The sequence below is a fragment of the Malus domestica genome, chromosome 02 (assembly GCF_042453785.1).
Source record: "Malus domestica chromosome 02, GDT2T_hap1".
Lineage (NCBI taxonomy): Eukaryota > Viridiplantae > Streptophyta > Magnoliopsida > Rosales > Rosaceae > Malus > Malus domestica.
The window spans coordinates 30,926,330-30,942,218 of NC_091662.1; the positions used below are offsets into that span (position 1 = coordinate 30,926,330).

General features: G+C 38.3%; 2 protein-coding genes across 5 annotated transcripts in view; one reads left to right on the forward strand and one right to left on the reverse strand.

Moving 5' to 3' along the window:
* Positions 1-25: 25 nt before the first annotated feature.
* LOC103426947 (probable aspartyl aminopeptidase) lies at positions 26-10,677 on the reverse strand. Of its 2 annotated transcripts, XR_003769396.2 has the most exons (12): positions 10,419-10,677; positions 10,240-10,330; positions 9,558-9,693; positions 8,905-9,177; positions 4,500-4,647; positions 3,386-3,625; positions 2,501-2,633; positions 2,184-2,365; positions 1,479-1,591; positions 689-793; positions 345-542; positions 26-216 (listed from the first exon to the last, which is right to left on the reverse strand). XR_003769396.2 is itself a non-coding variant. In XM_029094712.2 (11 exons), the coding sequence occupies exons 1-11, from the start codon at positions 10,581-10,583 to the stop codon at positions 539-541; spliced, it is 1,590 nt and encodes a 529-aa protein (XP_028950545.1). In that variant the 5' UTR covers positions 10,584-10,677; the 3' UTR covers positions 26-538. The 2 variants fall into 2 exon arrangements, 1 of the variants encoding a protein (XP_028950545.1); XM_029094712.2 differs by having other exon boundaries at positions 26-542.
* An 836-nt stretch (positions 10,678-11,513) lies between these two features.
* The window catches only part of LOC114821674 (probable sodium/metabolite cotransporter BASS4, chloroplastic), a 72,311-nt gene continuing 67,935 nt past the window's right edge, over positions 11,514-15,889 (forward strand). The window contains exons 1-10 of one of the 3 annotated variants that reach the window (XM_070809485.1): positions 11,514-11,782; positions 11,948-12,053; positions 12,168-12,275; positions 12,372-12,439; positions 13,146-13,224; positions 14,055-14,113; positions 14,231-14,299; positions 14,459-14,572; positions 14,849-14,870; positions 15,812-15,879. In XM_070809485.1, coding sequence (XP_070665586.1) covers positions 11,615-11,782; positions 11,948-12,053; positions 12,168-12,275; positions 12,372-12,439; positions 13,146-13,224; positions 14,055-14,113; positions 14,231-14,299; positions 14,459-14,572; positions 14,849-14,870; positions 15,812-15,879 — 861 coding nt within the window. In that variant the 5' untranslated portion in view covers positions 11,514-11,614. The remainder of the gene's footprint in view (positions 11,783-11,947; positions 12,054-12,167; positions 12,276-12,371; positions 12,440-13,145; positions 13,225-14,054; positions 14,114-14,230; positions 14,300-14,458; positions 14,573-14,848; positions 14,871-15,811; positions 15,880-15,889) is intronic. The other 2 variants (XR_011573878.1, XM_029094719.2) reach the window with 2 other exon arrangements.

Genomic DNA, 15,889 nt, shown 5'->3' on the forward strand with positions numbered 1-15,889 from the left:
TACAGTATTTATACTCGAATACAAATTAGAATCCACATCTCTTGCCTCTTTTGATACTCTGCATTAAAGAAAACAAGGTTCGTTTTGCATCACTCTGTTTCTCCGACAACATTATTTCATCTATGCCCAGCCCGGATCATCTTTATTCTCCATTTGTGATGAGAAACCGAAAAGTTTAGTATCCGTTGTCTACCATATATACTTGACATGACCAATCTGTTTCATTATTTCAGGGACAATAGGCGCAAATCGGTATGGAGAAGCTCAACTCGCAGATATATTTGCAAAACAGTCGTATAATCCAACAAAATCAAATGCTAAGGAAGAAAGCTCAAGTGCTCAACCAAGAGAATCAGGCTTTGTTATCGGAGCTCAAGCAAAAACTCTCTAGAGGCAGCTCAAAACCAAGCCCGAATTCTGACGTTGATGTTACTTCTGCTTCCTCAGATTCCACCAGTTGCAATAAGGGTTAGCCGGGCACACATACTTGCCTAGCAGATATAATCCCCCCATCCTGTGCTAACTGTTGCAGTTCTTGTTACCTTTCCCCAAACAAAAAAAAAAAGTCTTGTTACTCGGCCCATCTTGAACAAATTTTCATTTTGGATTGAAAATTATGTGATGAAAAAAGTATTCTTGAATAGAGAATAGAATAATAAAATCAAGAGAGTTACAAAATGCGACTTACGAATCTACATCCAGCTCCTTGTCTATGCTTGAGAAAGTTTGGTAGAACGCCTTGAAGTACTTGTACGCAATATCTACATCTTCCTTCCCACAAATCTCTCTCACACTGCAGTTAAAGATGAAAATAAAGAAAACAACAGTGATACTTGGTGATAAGTCCTGTCACATTATATCTCAACGCATAAAGGAGCGCTAATATGCAGATGTACAATATTAGCCTATCTTTTATTGTTAAGACAGCAACTGAACAATATTATTTCACTTTACTAGTTTAGTAGCTGCATTTCTTTCGTTACACGGTGAGAGAGAGGCTCACTGTTGAAATAAAATGTGATGCAAGACTACTAGTAGTTGCACCAATGGTAGTATCTTAATAAATAAGAAACATAATCCAACTAACTGTAGGCTATTTAAATTCCCAGGTAAATACTCTCTGTAAAGGTTTTAAGGAACTTCTCCAAAAGTCTGTTTTTCTAAAGAAAAAAGTAGTCACTCCCCACCCAGTGGTATTCAGTTATCTACCCATTAGCAAATATAATCCAATATACCAGTGGGATATTCTCAATCCTATAATCTACTATTAGTAAAGGTTTTAACAAACATCTTTCAGCTAAATTGTTGCGATTAATAATACTAGAGTTGTCAAAAGATATGCCACGACATGAAAATATGAAATAAATGAAGCTCGTCGGAGTGAAATCAATAATGAAAATACAGAGTCAGCTAAACTTCATAATTAAATATATCAGTCGGCATCAAAATTTTGAGATCACATTACTCTCTTTTGATACCTGTGCATAGAAAGCTGAGGAATGCCACAATCAACAGTATGAATGCCGGCCCCCGAAGCTAGTATGGGACCTATGGTAGATCCACATCCCATATCGTTTCTCACCACAAATTCCTAAAGGGAAAAAAATAAAGTACTTAAAATGCTATGAGCTAAATTAGTGTTATCTGAGATTTCTGAGGTAAAGAATGTCAAAGATAACCAATGAGATAAACCACTCAATATTCTTTATTTACAATAATGTGTCAATGAAATCATTTTTATCTCATGACAATATGCTATAAATTGAATTCCAAAATAGGATTTATCTTTAGAGTGATGTACCTGATCTATGATGCTATCTTAGAAAGGAGACTAAATTAAAGAGGGATGAGAGCAAGGAGGCAGCTTTACATTTAGAAAAGGAAATCCTTATTTTTTCAACATGGAATTACTAGTTATCTTTGGAGATTGTTTGTGGCGTGGATTTCAGTTTTTTACTGTAATATGTCAGCAATATGTAAATATACTTCCAGAAAGTAATCTTCTGTTGGTCATTCAATAAAGGAAAATTAATAAATTTCTCTCCATGAGGATGTTAGTATAGTACATGAATAGCACAAAACATAAGGTCAGTTTCCAAAGAAAAGGGCAACTACTCTACTCGACTTATTTAATGCAAGATTCTTAAATGGTTTAAACAAACTGGGCCCCCAGCAGTAAATACCTGGGTTGGAAGGTTATGGATTTTGCCAATTTCTTTGAAAATGAAAGATGTGACTTCACTAGTAGCATAGCGCTGGTTTGCATTATGCTTGATAACTAGACCTTTTTGCATTTGTGGCCGATGGTGTTCTTCATGCTTGTCCATGAAATTTGGATGTACTCCATGAGCCATGTCTGCAGACACTATTACGAAAAAATCCCAAATATACACTTAGAAATTCTGTTGACACATTAAGAACAAAAAAATTGAAGAAAAGAAGCTGGATACTGGTCACAAAAGAATAAGATTAGCTTTGTAACAGCGTGACTCAATCATACCAAGAAATGATTGGCGAATTGCGCGCTCAAAAACACCTTCACCAATGTACTTGTCAGCTAAGCAACTAATTATATGTCTCATAGCCTGAAACATGGTTGGTGCACCAGCCCCCTGAATTGAACCTGAACCAACCTAAACAAGAAGAGATGAAGATACAATCTGTGAACTGGCCGTAATGGCAAGAGAAAATGCACAAGTAAGATTACCATCATCTATAAATACAGCATGAGTAATCCTTGTAGAAATACGAACTACCAGAATGATACTAACAGACATCTGACAAGCAGTGATACCTGGTGTTATTACTTAACATGCTGCTCACAAGCTGGCCAGTCCACAATACCACATTTTAAATAAGCAACAAGATAAAGTGAAGATAGAATATTCAATTGTGAAACTTTACAGAAGAAAGTAAATACTCTCTTTCCATAGTGTGGCATGTGTGGTCATGCCACACAAGCATTTTACTTTTGTGGAGGTCATGAGCGTTGTAGACCATCGCAAGTTGTTGAAAACGTCAACCACACTGTGAAGTTAATGTGACCAATGACATTGAGGGGCATCACAAGAAACATACTCTACATATACAAATTATACATACTATATAGAGGGAGATTCAATTGAGGGATCCCTCAAATAAGTATTTGAGGGATACCTTTGCAGGGTACACTCTGCATTTATAACAATATATGTTTATACTTTCTAGTCATTCAACAAATTTTACATTGTCACAATGGCAGATAATGACAAACTAGTTTCGCATAAGAAGGAGAAGATGTGAGGCACAGAAACTATCCTTAGAGGCATATGAATACAGAACATAAAGTACTGGGATCAGGATAAAGGAAAATTCATGCTGTGAGAACTTCTGATGAAGGAAATACCTCTTCATTGTCAAATAAGGCAACCATTCGTACAGAATGTTCACTTGCTAAATCACCAGGTGATTCACACGAATCAATGAGAGCCCTTAACGCACAATAACTTGAGGCAAGATTATCTAATCTTCCTGAAAAAATAAATTCATTGTTTCCACCTCCAAGGCAGCTTGGTTGGGTATCACAAATATTCAACTCCAAACTCACTATGTCGTCGATTTTACAATGGACCTCATCTGATAAAACCTGAAAATCACAGCTGTGTTATAGAAATGTGTCTTGCACCCAAAACAAGTGCACCATTACCTTAACAATGACCACAGAAATGGATAAATTTAAAAAGTTACAATGTTACATAGAAACATAAGAGTTCACTTGTGCACAAGATGTGACCAATAATTCATATAATACATCGATATATATCTGTGATTCTGTGATATAAGTCAAAAATGAAAACTGGATCTTTCTGGTCATTTGATATGGAAATTCCCAAAATACCACATCAAACATCATAATTTTACATCATCTAATTCTTTATAGATAAATACCACTACTATTTAGTCTCATGGTTTTAGCACATCTACTCTTCAGAGATTAGACAGTGATGTAGACTAAATGTCTTATCCTAAAATGACTGAAAAGTCTTTTTACCTCTAACAGTTGCATTAAAACGATACATAAAAGATGCATTCCCATGTCCAAAACCAGTGACATTGTTATGAATATAGTAATTTCCTGCAATGTCCTGTTGTAAAGATACCTTTGTATTCTACCAATCGTGTCCAAAAAAAGATGGAGATAACTGCAGAAGCACTGATGATGTACAACTCCGATAAGCATTGCAGTACTGCTTGCTTTTTCCATTTCAAATGATATCTTTTAATTATTGTATTGAATAAACACTTGAAAATTGCGAAACAATATGCTTTTAGTCTTCTAGATTAACATAAATAAGCTTTTCTCATTTTCCAATTACAGTCACATTACAGAAGATACATGGAAATTGCAAGCTTACATATTACCCAAGCCGCAAACACTAATGGATAGAATATCCCAGCCTATACTTTTCAAAGATACCTTTGAGGCTTTACCAACTAATTGTAGAAAACCAAACAAATACCTGCATGAGCAATGGATGATGATTAGCTTTCGAAGATGTTGTGGTACTTTTCTCTTTTGTCTCCAGAGATGCTTCTTCTAGTTTGGACGCCAGTAAAGGAATAAGTTGAGTCTCTACATTCGGTTTAAATCCATCCTTGTTTATTGTGCTAAACAAGCAAACGGAAAACAGTAAGATGATCTGCATGACAAATAGCTCTGCTAGAAAGCCTTAAGACTAGTCACACACTACTTCTATAGTTGTAAATCACAATGTCGCTTCCACTATAACTACTTAAAGCTAAGTTATTGAACTGTCTTCCAATTGACAAATAGTAAAAGTTTGTCACAACTCAAAAACTTACAACAACAACAACAACAAAGCCTTTTCCCACTAAGTGGGGTCGGCTATATGAATCATAGAACGCCATTGCGCTCGGTTTTGTGTCATGTCCTCCGTTAGATCCAAGTACTCTAAGTCTTTTCTTAGGGTCTCTTCCAAAGTTTTCCTAGGTCTTCCTCTACCCCTTCGGCCCTGAACCTCTGTCCCGTAGTCACATCTTCGAACCGGAGCGTCAGTAGGCCTTCTTTGCACATGTCCAAACCACCGTAACCGATTTTCTCTCATCTTCCTTCAATTTCGGCTACTCCTATCCTCATTCCCAATCTTATCCTTTCTCACGTGCCCACACATCCCACGAAGCATCCTCATCTCCGCTACACCCATTTTGTGTACGTGTTGATGCTTCACCGCCCAACATTCTGTGCCATACAACATCGCTGGCCTTATTGCCGTCCTATAAAATTTTCCCTTGAGCTTCAGTGGCCTACGACAGTCACACAACACGCCGGATGCACTCTTACACTTCATCCATCCAGCTCGTATTCTACGGTTGAGATCTCCATCTAATTCTCCGTTCTCTTGCAAGATAGATCCTAGGTAGCGAAAACGGTCGCTTTTTGTGATCTTCACTAGATTGCTCCGGTCATTAGTGTGGATAAGTATATAAATGGATAGAGATAGGAAAGCAAACACAAGATGTACGTGGTTCACCCAGATTGGCTACGTCCACGGAATAGAGGAGTTCTCATTAATTGTGAAGGGTTTAGTGTACATGGGTTCAAGCTCTCCTTTAGTGAGTACAAGTGAATGATTTAGTACAAACGACATTAGGAAATATTGTGGGAGAATGATCTCGTAATCACGAAACTTCTAAGTACCGGAGTGTGGTATCGTCTTGACTTGCCTTATTTGTCTCATAGGTAGATGTGACATCTTCTCTGGAAGTACTCTTCCTCCATCCAGGGGTGGTATCTTTAACTGGTGGAGATGCACAAGGTAATGTATCAATTTCACTTGAAGCTTACTTGTAGTTTCAGGCTTGGTCAAGCGCGATACAAACCATGTAGTAGGAGTCCCCCAAGTCGCCGAGCTAGGGGATCTACTGAAAGAGGTGACAGACAAGGTAAGCAATCAGAGCTCCAAGCAATCAGTCCCAGATCAGAACTTTGATTTCGAGTTCCAGCTGATTGTTCACATTCTCCCTATCTTGCAGGCAGCATGAAGGATAAAGAGAAGAAAAATGAGAAGAGATGATAAGGGATACTTTTGCTTTTGAAGAAGTAACTTTCCACAGGCTTATTCTTGAACTGGGCTGGAGGGTTTTCTGGTTTCCTCCAGAGTATAAGGTCGACTGAAGAATTTGAGGGTCAAAACAAGTCAATCAAATCTAGAGTACGTTCGACCCTGCTGATATAGGATACTTTTGCTTTTGACAGAGTAGTGGATATATCGGCACGTGTGCTGTTACGCTTGTCTCCACATGCTTCCTTGTATCCTTCTCACTTGCCCTATTTGTTCCTCAGGCAGATGCGGTATCTTCCCTGGAAGCATAAGATGTTGAAGATGAGTACTCGAGAGCAATGCCAGGTAAGTAATCAGGTAAGGGGTTCCAGGTAGTCAGTTCCTGACTGGAAGCTTGATTCCAAGTGCTGACTGATTGCTCTCTTTCTCCTTGTCTTGTAAGGTAAGAACAAGGCCAAAGGAAAAGACAGGGAAAAAGCATGATATGGGATACTCTTGCTTTTAACCCTGATGATATGAGATATTCTTGCTCTAGTATAACTTGTTTGCAGAGGTATTATCGGGGGGAAAGAAAGCTGAATATTTCGAAAGGCTTCGTTGGGAGTGCCCTCTTAGATATGAGGAAGGGTTGAGCATTTTTGCAGGTCTGCCTGTCCGTTGGGGATGGAGGTCGACATATATAGGAGTCTCCCTAACAACAAGTAGTAATGCTATTCCTTTACCCTGCTTGGTCATAGCACGGTAATGGGAGCTGCTAGCTTCACATGTTTTAACTCTGTCAGAGCACTTTGAAAAAGTGGTCTGTGGTATCTGGAAAGCTGATGTTGCGTGTGAAGATTACAGACAAGCTTTATCCAAGGAGATCCGACTCTTGAAGTTGGGAAAGTGGTGCCTCTTCGGTTTTCGAACAAGCAATCCTGTCGGGGATCTGGCTCTTCAGATTCGGAGAACGATGCCTCTTCGATTTTTGAGAAAGCAATCCTGCTGGGGGTCTGGCTCTCGAGGTTCGGAGAGCGGTGTCTCTTCGATTTTTGAGAAAGTAATCATGTTGGGAGTCTGGCTCTCGAGATTCGGAGGGCGTTGCCTCTTCGATTTTGGAGCAAGCAATCTTGTTGGGAGTGTTTTCTCGAATGTGAGTAAAGGTTGGGCATGTTTGCTAGTCTACCTTGCCACGAAGCACAGAGGTTGACACACAGGGACTTTCCAATTATCCAGCAGTGGTACTGTTCCTTTACCCTTGTGGGTAATAATATAGTAGCTAGACCTTCAAAATTTATGTGTCTAAACTTTGTTAGTGCTGTTTCTTTGCTATTCTTTTACCCTTCTTGGTCAGAGCGATGTAGTGGGAACTGCAAACTTCACGTGTCTCAACTTTGTCAGAGAACTTTGGCAAAGTTATCTGTGGTACCCATGAGCTAATGTTGCGTGTGGGAAGTGGGTGATTGAACAGTAAGATTCATGTACTTTCTACTTCACCAGAAATCTTCGACAGAATGCCCATAATTTCCGCAAAGCTGAGTGTGCGTGTGACAGGTGCTGACAAGGCTGGAAAAGTAGGTGCCTCTTCGATTTCTGAGATCGGCCCTCGTGGTCTCTGAGCAGCCCAGCTTTTGAGAAAGCAAGCGCCTCCTCGATTTTTTAGATCGGCCTTCGTGGTCTTTGAGCAGCCCAGCTTTTGAGAAAGCAAACGCCTCTTCGATTTCTGAGATCGACCCTCGTGGTCTCTGAGCAGCCCAACTTTTGAGAAAGCAAACGCCTCTTCGATTTCTGAGCAGGCGCCTCTTCGATTTCTGAAGCTCCGTCGAGTGCAGATTTTTATAGAGGCTGGCATTAAGTTCCAAAGCACACTTGAATCTCCACCAGTAGAAGCTCCATTCTTGCACTTCTAAGATCTTGATTTGTCCGACCTCTTCTCTCTTCAACACCCTTGAAAATGTATGGCCCCTCCGACCGTCGTTTTGACTTGAACCTTGTTGAAGAGGCAGCCACGCCTTCTCCAGACAACATATGGCGCCCATCCTTCGTCTCCCCTACTGGTCCTCTTACCGTTGGGGATTCCGTGATGAAGAATGATATGACCGCTGCGGTGGTGGCTAGGAACCTTCTCACTCCCAAAGATAACAGACTACTTTCCAAACGGTCTGATGAGTTGGCTGTTAAGGATTCTCCGGCTCTCAGTGTTCAGTGTGCAGGTTCTGTGTCTAATATGGCCAAACGCCTATTTGCTCGAACCCGCCAAGTTGAATCATTGGTGGCTGAAGTGATGAGTCTCAAACAGGAGATTAGAGGGCTCAAGCATGAGAATAAACAGTTGCACTGGCTCGCACATGACTATGCTACAAACATGAAGAGGAAGCTTGACCAGATGAAGGAATTTGATGGTCAGGTTTTACTTGATCATCAGAGATTTGTGAGTTTGTTCCAAAGACATTTATTGCCTTCGTCTTCTGGGGCTGTACCGCGTAATGAAGCTCCAAATGATCAACCTCTGATGCCTTCTCCTTCTAAGGTTCTGTCCAGTACTGAGGCTCCGAATGATCCTCCTCCAGTGCCTTCTCTTTCTGGGGCTCTACCGACTGTTGAGACTTCTCCTAAGCAACCTTTGTGAAGGCTCCCTCTTGTTTGTTTATTTTGACTCATGTATATGTACATATTTGTAACTTATCGGGGATATCAATAAATAAGCTTTGCTTAATTTCAACGTATTGTGTTAAATACAACCCCAATCCTAAGATTTTTGGGGCCGACGTGAACGACATAAAAAGAGGTCTCCATAAGCACAATCCAAAAAATAAAAAAACCAAACTGAAAAGAACTACGCATTACAGAAGCATTTTCTAACCTGTCAAGGTGAATGGCCAGTGTCGGTATTCGTAACAGAGGTGGCTTCACTTTGACAAGCTTATGCAAAAAGGAGCCTGTGCTGCCTCTCAATATCACCCTGCCTGCCACACTTAGGTCTCTATCAAACCAAGTATGCCAGAGACCACCTCCATATGTCTGCACATTGATCATTTGATAACCAGACTTGGATGATGCAGATCTTGGCTTTACTTTTAGACACGGACTGTCTGTGTGTGCAGCAATCACATGGAAACCATTACCAACACTATACCTGAAAAACTAAGAGTAACTTTTGATTAATCAAGTGCCAATCATGTAGAACTACAAAACTAAACGTAGCAACGAAAAATGAAAAGAAAGGAGTGACTTGAGCTGTATTCGAAGCAATAAACGAAATTACAGGCATTGGGCAGAGATTATATTATTATTATAAAAACAATTCAATGAGAGAAGTGATGGACAATCAATGTCAAAAGAAAATGATGGGCACACAAAAATCCAGAAGTTAACAACAACGGTTACACAATTTATAAACCTGCGTCACCGAAATGTAACTAGTCACATACTCAACGATGTTAGGAGCAATGTATAGGTGCTGATGATTCTTAATCCATTATCCTATTTTTCAACTTGTAGTGCTGTTTCACTCACTTCTCTCCAACGGCAAATGCAACCAAACAAGACATATTCCGTGTAAAGAAGTAGCGTCCACCAGGCTTCAGGTCCCACTCATCATTCTCACTCAGCAATTGAAAGCCAGTAGCAATTAGCTGTTTTTTCGCTTCAGCTGCATAGAAGACCAAATCCTAAATCAGAACAAAACTAAGACCATACACCTAACAAATTCAGTTCCTCTTTCTTCAAAATATAAGCAATCGTCGGCCTCGTAATTCGATCAAAGCTAATACCTAATACTTAACAGTTAAGTCATATATAAACCCTTAGGGTTAGCCCAAGTGGCGATGGTGGGTTGGGATACGGATTAGGATTGAGCTAAAAAACTAATTTAATCTAATGGAGCGGCACTTTCAAGTTTCAATAATCTATTTAAGCCTCAAAATTGATGAACTTGATTTGCTTTTGAGCACATTTCGATTGTTTGAATTCAAAAGTAAATATGTTCAACTAAACTTGGAATCTCGAAAACATATCTAAGGACCAGTTTTTCTTATTATCCATATCCTAGCAGATGCACATGAAAATGCCACGGAGTTTATACTGTTCTTTTCCATTCCCTTCCTTCCCTTAATTTTCTCAGTAACCAAACAGATTCTTACGAATAAATTTGTCATAAAATACATAAAATAACATAAAATGAGAGAGTAGTTAGTACCGGTAGCATGAAAGTGAGTCCAAGACTCGTTGAGGTAGTCGAGCAGATCCCCAACGATTGACGCATTCGCTCCCGCTGCAGAAACCGAGCTCTGCCCACACCACACAAGACAAAATCAAATACATACAGTTGCATATCATTAGGTATCAATTGTGAAGAGAGAGAGTGAGAGAGGAGACCTGGGGGAGATGAGGGGAGTTGGAGGAGCAGAGGATAGGAGCGGTGGAGAAAGTGCGGGGGCATGAGCGGCGGAGTTGGTTGGGGTTGGGGAAGAGTACGGAAGGCTTGAGGGTGAGAGGAGAGTGGAGGAATTGCATTTGCTGCAGTCGAGTTATCGCTGCCATTTCTCAATTTTCTTCTGGGATTGTGGATTCCCTCTCAGTGCCAGAGTGCGTGCCTTCCCAATCTATGTCGTTTCCTCTTTTGCTTAAAACGGTTATGACAGTACTGGTATTGAGGTCTTTTTTTTTTTTTTTTTTTTTTTTTTTATAAAAAATGGATATAAAAAAGGATTAAGTTTAAATAGATGTTTGATAAACATTTAAAAATAGCTTATTTTTATAATTTTAGGTAAAAAAAGTTGAAAATGTAAAGTAGTAAAAATGAATTTATTCTCATAAGTAGTTTTTTTTTCAAAGCACAGTAATACTAAATCAGCCTAAGTCATCTAAAATTTTAATACATGTTACCATTCGGTGCATTTGACCATTGATCCTGTGCTTATTGAGCTTTGGCTCTGTTGTTGAGTATCATTCACGTCGCATGCGTCGAGAGACTAACCTTGCTTTAAGTTGGTGATCGAGAGACTAACGTCGTACGTTGAGAAGGAGCTTGTCATCAATTGTTAAGAAGCTTAATTTCTTAGATGTAGCAATTATGCGTAGAGCTAGCATTTCTTTCATTTTCTTTCCAAAAAACCAAATTTCAGTTTTTTTATTTAAATATTTTATTCAAATCTTACTAATAAAAAAGCTGAATTAAACTGAAAAATAAAAAAACCGAACCAAATCAAAACTAAATAATTTCAGTTTAATTTTCAATTTTGGCAAACAAAAGGGGCGCGAATCAAACCAAAACATCCCCGAGCTCTCAAGCTCCTCCCTTCATAAACGGAAGAGTAAGATTCTCTCTTTCTTATTCTCATTTCTTTTTTTTCTTCTCTCACACTTTGTTTTTTATTCTTTTTATTTTTATAAACAAATTAATATAGAATATTAACGTAGTTTAATCGTAACCATTTTAGTAGAGATGGAAATAAGACAGAATCCTCCTACCTCAACGGGGGCACTAAATTCCTCCGTGCGTCACCCGTGTTTTTCATTCTGATACCAAAAAGAACAAAAGCATACCCGTTTTGACTTGTGCGGTTATTTCCATGGCGGGAACCATCCAAGCCCTAATTCTCACACCCCCACCCGCCCAAACGCTGCCGTTTGCTCACCGGCTCCCACATTTTCCGTCCATACATGCCGCGTTCCGCTTCAATCATCGACTTAGCCGCAGCATTTCGAACCCCGTCAAAGCCTGCCAACACCCCGATCAGGTTCTCTTTACTTCATTGAGCTCTGTTCGGTAACCCAAAACTAAGAACTCTAATTTTTGCCTCGTCTTGATGTTTCGTTGTGTAAATGGACTTGATAATTTGGTGCCTGAACTGAAATGTTGCCTAACTCTCAATCAATTTAAAGAATTATGAATGCTGTTTCAGAAAGATGGTAATGGAAACAAACCTCACCGGCATTCGGGTTCGGTGAAGAGCTTGAATTGGGCTAAACCCTTGTCGAATTTTCTGGCGAATAATTTTCTTCCCTTAGGTGTTTTCTAACTCTGTTTGGTTGAAGATTTTTTGCTTCTCTTTTACAGCCACATTTCATGTGTTGTTATGTATTATCTACTGATATGTGTTTGTTGTGTAATACTATGTGCAGCTCTTGTTGGTGGAGTAGCTTTAGGGATTGCAAATCCTAGTTTAGGTTGTCTCGCTGATACGTATTCTTTGTCAAAATTCAGCACATTTGGGATTTTTATCATCTCAGGTTTACAATTCTGCCTTTCTCTTGTTACAGTGTGTTTGATGCTTGTTTAGTTTATGCCGCTAATTATGGACTAATTTGTTTAATGTGATTGCGTAGGGTTGACCTTGCACACTGGAGAAATTGTTGCAGCTGCAGAAGCATGGCCTGTCGGAATATTTGGGCTAGTATGTTAACCCTAAATTGATTAGATTCAGATTATGAAAGATTGATGTAGTACATTTCTTATACAGCACCCATTTCATGGTAATGTGTCTATAGAAGTCTGTTTTTTATGTAGTTATATGTTACTTTGGAAACTTCTTTCTTGATCAAGTATGATTCAATAGAATATGTAGTACAAACATGGTTTTGTTCCTCTAGATCTTGGGAAGCAATAGAGGAACGCATGACAGCGTTATTAAAACATTCTTGCATGTTGTGGTCTAAAATCATACCATGCTATTTCATTTATGTAAGCACGTAGTACGCATATGTCATGTGGATAGCATACTTCAGGTTTTCACTGATATCAGTTGATTCTTACTCTTACAACAAGTTACGTAGTCTTATATGCACGCATATCAATGTAGACTGGTGAAAAGTTGTTGGGGCGAGATCTCATAAAAGAGAGCTCATTTATTTTCTTTTGTTTCTTTAAGTTGTGGGATTTAGTTTTTCTTTTTCTTTTGCTAGCTGATATGTGATCATTCTTAAACTGTGACTTTTGGATACCACGTGCATTTACCTTTTATTGATGCATTGATGCATTTATGCTGACCTGACCAATATTTATCATATTATTAATCCTTGATCATTTGTAAACTTAGAATTATGAATATCACTTCAATTAGCCAATCTGTTATCTTATTGGTAATAGTTTCCATGGTTCAGGTCTCCATTCTATTATTTACTCCATATTTTTCGAGGGTAATATTGCAACTGCAGCTTCAACCTCAAGAGTTTGTTAGAGGTATGCCAATTGAATTTGTGTCTCAGATCAGTTATAGTATCCTTTAAGAGGGCAGATGTTATCTAAGTATTGTTGCTTAAAATGCTTAAGAAATGCTGAATCAAATTGCTAATAAGTTTTGTGCCTTTTATGTATCAAATTTCATAATGGAATTTGCTTTCTTTTTAAAAAATAAAAGTAAAATAGACATGACACTGTATACCTCCACAATAATAAATAAAACAAAACAAAAAAAGCCAATGAAAAGTTCCTTAAAATTGGCACTCCAATCAACTAAGGTAGCCCAATCAGTAGTGTTAAATTAGATAAACCAATTCATTTAAGTTAGCCCAATATTTGAACAGATATTTGAGATTCTGTAGGGAAAACCTAGCGAAACCCACCAAAATTTCAAGGGCTTGCTTTGGTTCAAGCTACAGAACTGTCCCTCAAAATTTTTCCTAGCAAACAAGACAGAATTGCATTATGAGTTTTACTCAGGCTCCATATTTCGACAGAAGAGTGGAAAGATGGAAAGGTTTCTCTTCTTTGGTATGATTTAGAAAAATACCTCCTTTCTAGAACATATTTTTGATGATTATGTTTTGCTCATGGCTTCAACTCGACCTAAGATAACGAAACCTTTAGGTGATTGATTTTAGGGTTTAGGGTTACTTATTCCTACTAAGCTTAAACTCAAAATATTATGTGACCCTGTTTCTGGTTGCTTGATTCGAAAATGCTTGTTTTGTTGCGTGAGTTAGCTTGGGATTTACATAATGGTGATTCATTCCTCTTTTATCTCTGAAGCTTAATTTATAAACCATATAGTAGTTTCTCTACTGTTGCAGGGCTTGCACTATTTTGCTGTATGCCAACCACATTATCAAGTGGAGTGGCGCTTACTCAGGTATGCTAATTCCTTTGTCTTTGATCTTATTTGAACATTTTGCATTGTTTTGCTAAGCTTTTTGCATCATGTACTAGGTTTGGGGCTTAGCTAAAGGTTTGTGTTCTTTGAATGCAGCTTGCCGGAGCCAATTCTGCCCTTGCTCTTGCAATGACTGTGATTTCTAACCTGTTAGGAATTTTAATTGTGAGTTTGAGAGTCCCCTGTACTCTCACTTTTATCTTTTCATTTACATATAAATTTGGTACCAGATTGTGAACAGAATTTTTCTCTGTATGTCTTGCAGCAATAATTTAGTGCTCTACTTGATCTCGTTAAGCATATGCTAATATTGTATTCTTCTAGGTTCCATTTTCTATATCAAAGTTCATAGCCGATGGAGTTGGTGTATCTATTCCGACTAAGCAGCTGTTTAAAAGTCTCGTTCTCACATTGTTGATCCCTCTAATCTTGGGGAAGGTAATCTATTTTTTTTCTTCTTATACTGTCAAGGAAATGCCTTTCATATCAGTGTTTCGAACAAAACTGACCTTTTAATTGGTAAACATACCTTCAATAAGCATACATTTGTGTTATATTCATTTTTCTTATGGCAGTGTGTGAAAGTAATTTTAATACATTTCCGATAGTTTTTAATCATGACTATGGTCTTTTTGATTTTGATGTCAAAACGTCTATTCCATCCTCTGGTTTTTTATTGCTTTCATACTTACTTCTTGTTCCTTTCCTTAACAGATTTGTCGAGAATCCTTCAGAGGTGAGTATTCCATATTGGCTTCTCTGTTTTAGTTTTTTTTTCCGTACTGTATGGAATCTTTTTTAGTAAGTTAATATGAAGCTTGGGAGGTAAATGGCATTTATCACTGAAGTAGCTAGTTTATGAGTACTAAAATTGAGGCACAATATGGATGAATGGATCAGTCTCATTCTAATTAACTTGCTTATATATATATACAGACATACATAATGAAACACATACATTATGTACATGCATACATACACGAATATATACACTGAGTACACTGTATTCATATAAAAAAAAAGTATCCAAACTGTGACCCAGCACCCTATTATTAATTATATGCTTAACATACCATACTAGAATGGAGATTCCACACTTAGTCTCTGAGTTTTTAGATGGACAATAATTTTAATAACTTTAATTTCTGGAACTTAAGAGTCTACAAAAGTCGTTTACGAATTAAAACTACTCAAAACTTACTGTCCTACGTAGTGACTAACTACATAAGTCTTAAAATTTTCAAATCTTCACTTGAATGTATAAAAAGTCTTCCAAACATTCTACTCTTAAAAAGAGGCTAAGAATCAGTAAGAATCTTAACATTTTACATTGGCAAGCCAAAGGCCTGCTCCCATCGGCGAAGAGGACTGGAATTTTCAGCATTGAATTTAGAGATATCCATCTACATGGATCGGAAATTTCTAAGGGCTATCTCTCACCTTCAAACCTTAGCCTCAGAGTCTATGACATACCAGACACACTCAGCTGATACTAGGGATCCTTCTAAATGAAATAGCCACGAATCTAGCCTGCATTTGGATATAACAAGCAGGATGGTTAACCTCTTATTTAAACAAGCAGGATGATTTCTGAGATTCACACGTGCTCACTCTTTTCGTCATCTCTAAGTGTAAGCATTGTATCTTTTGTTAGTTCTCATTAAATGTGTATTGCAGGTGTTGCAGACTTTGTTGATCAAAACCGGAAGCTTTTTTCTAAGCTCAGTGCAATCTTCCTCAGTCTAGTAAGGACAA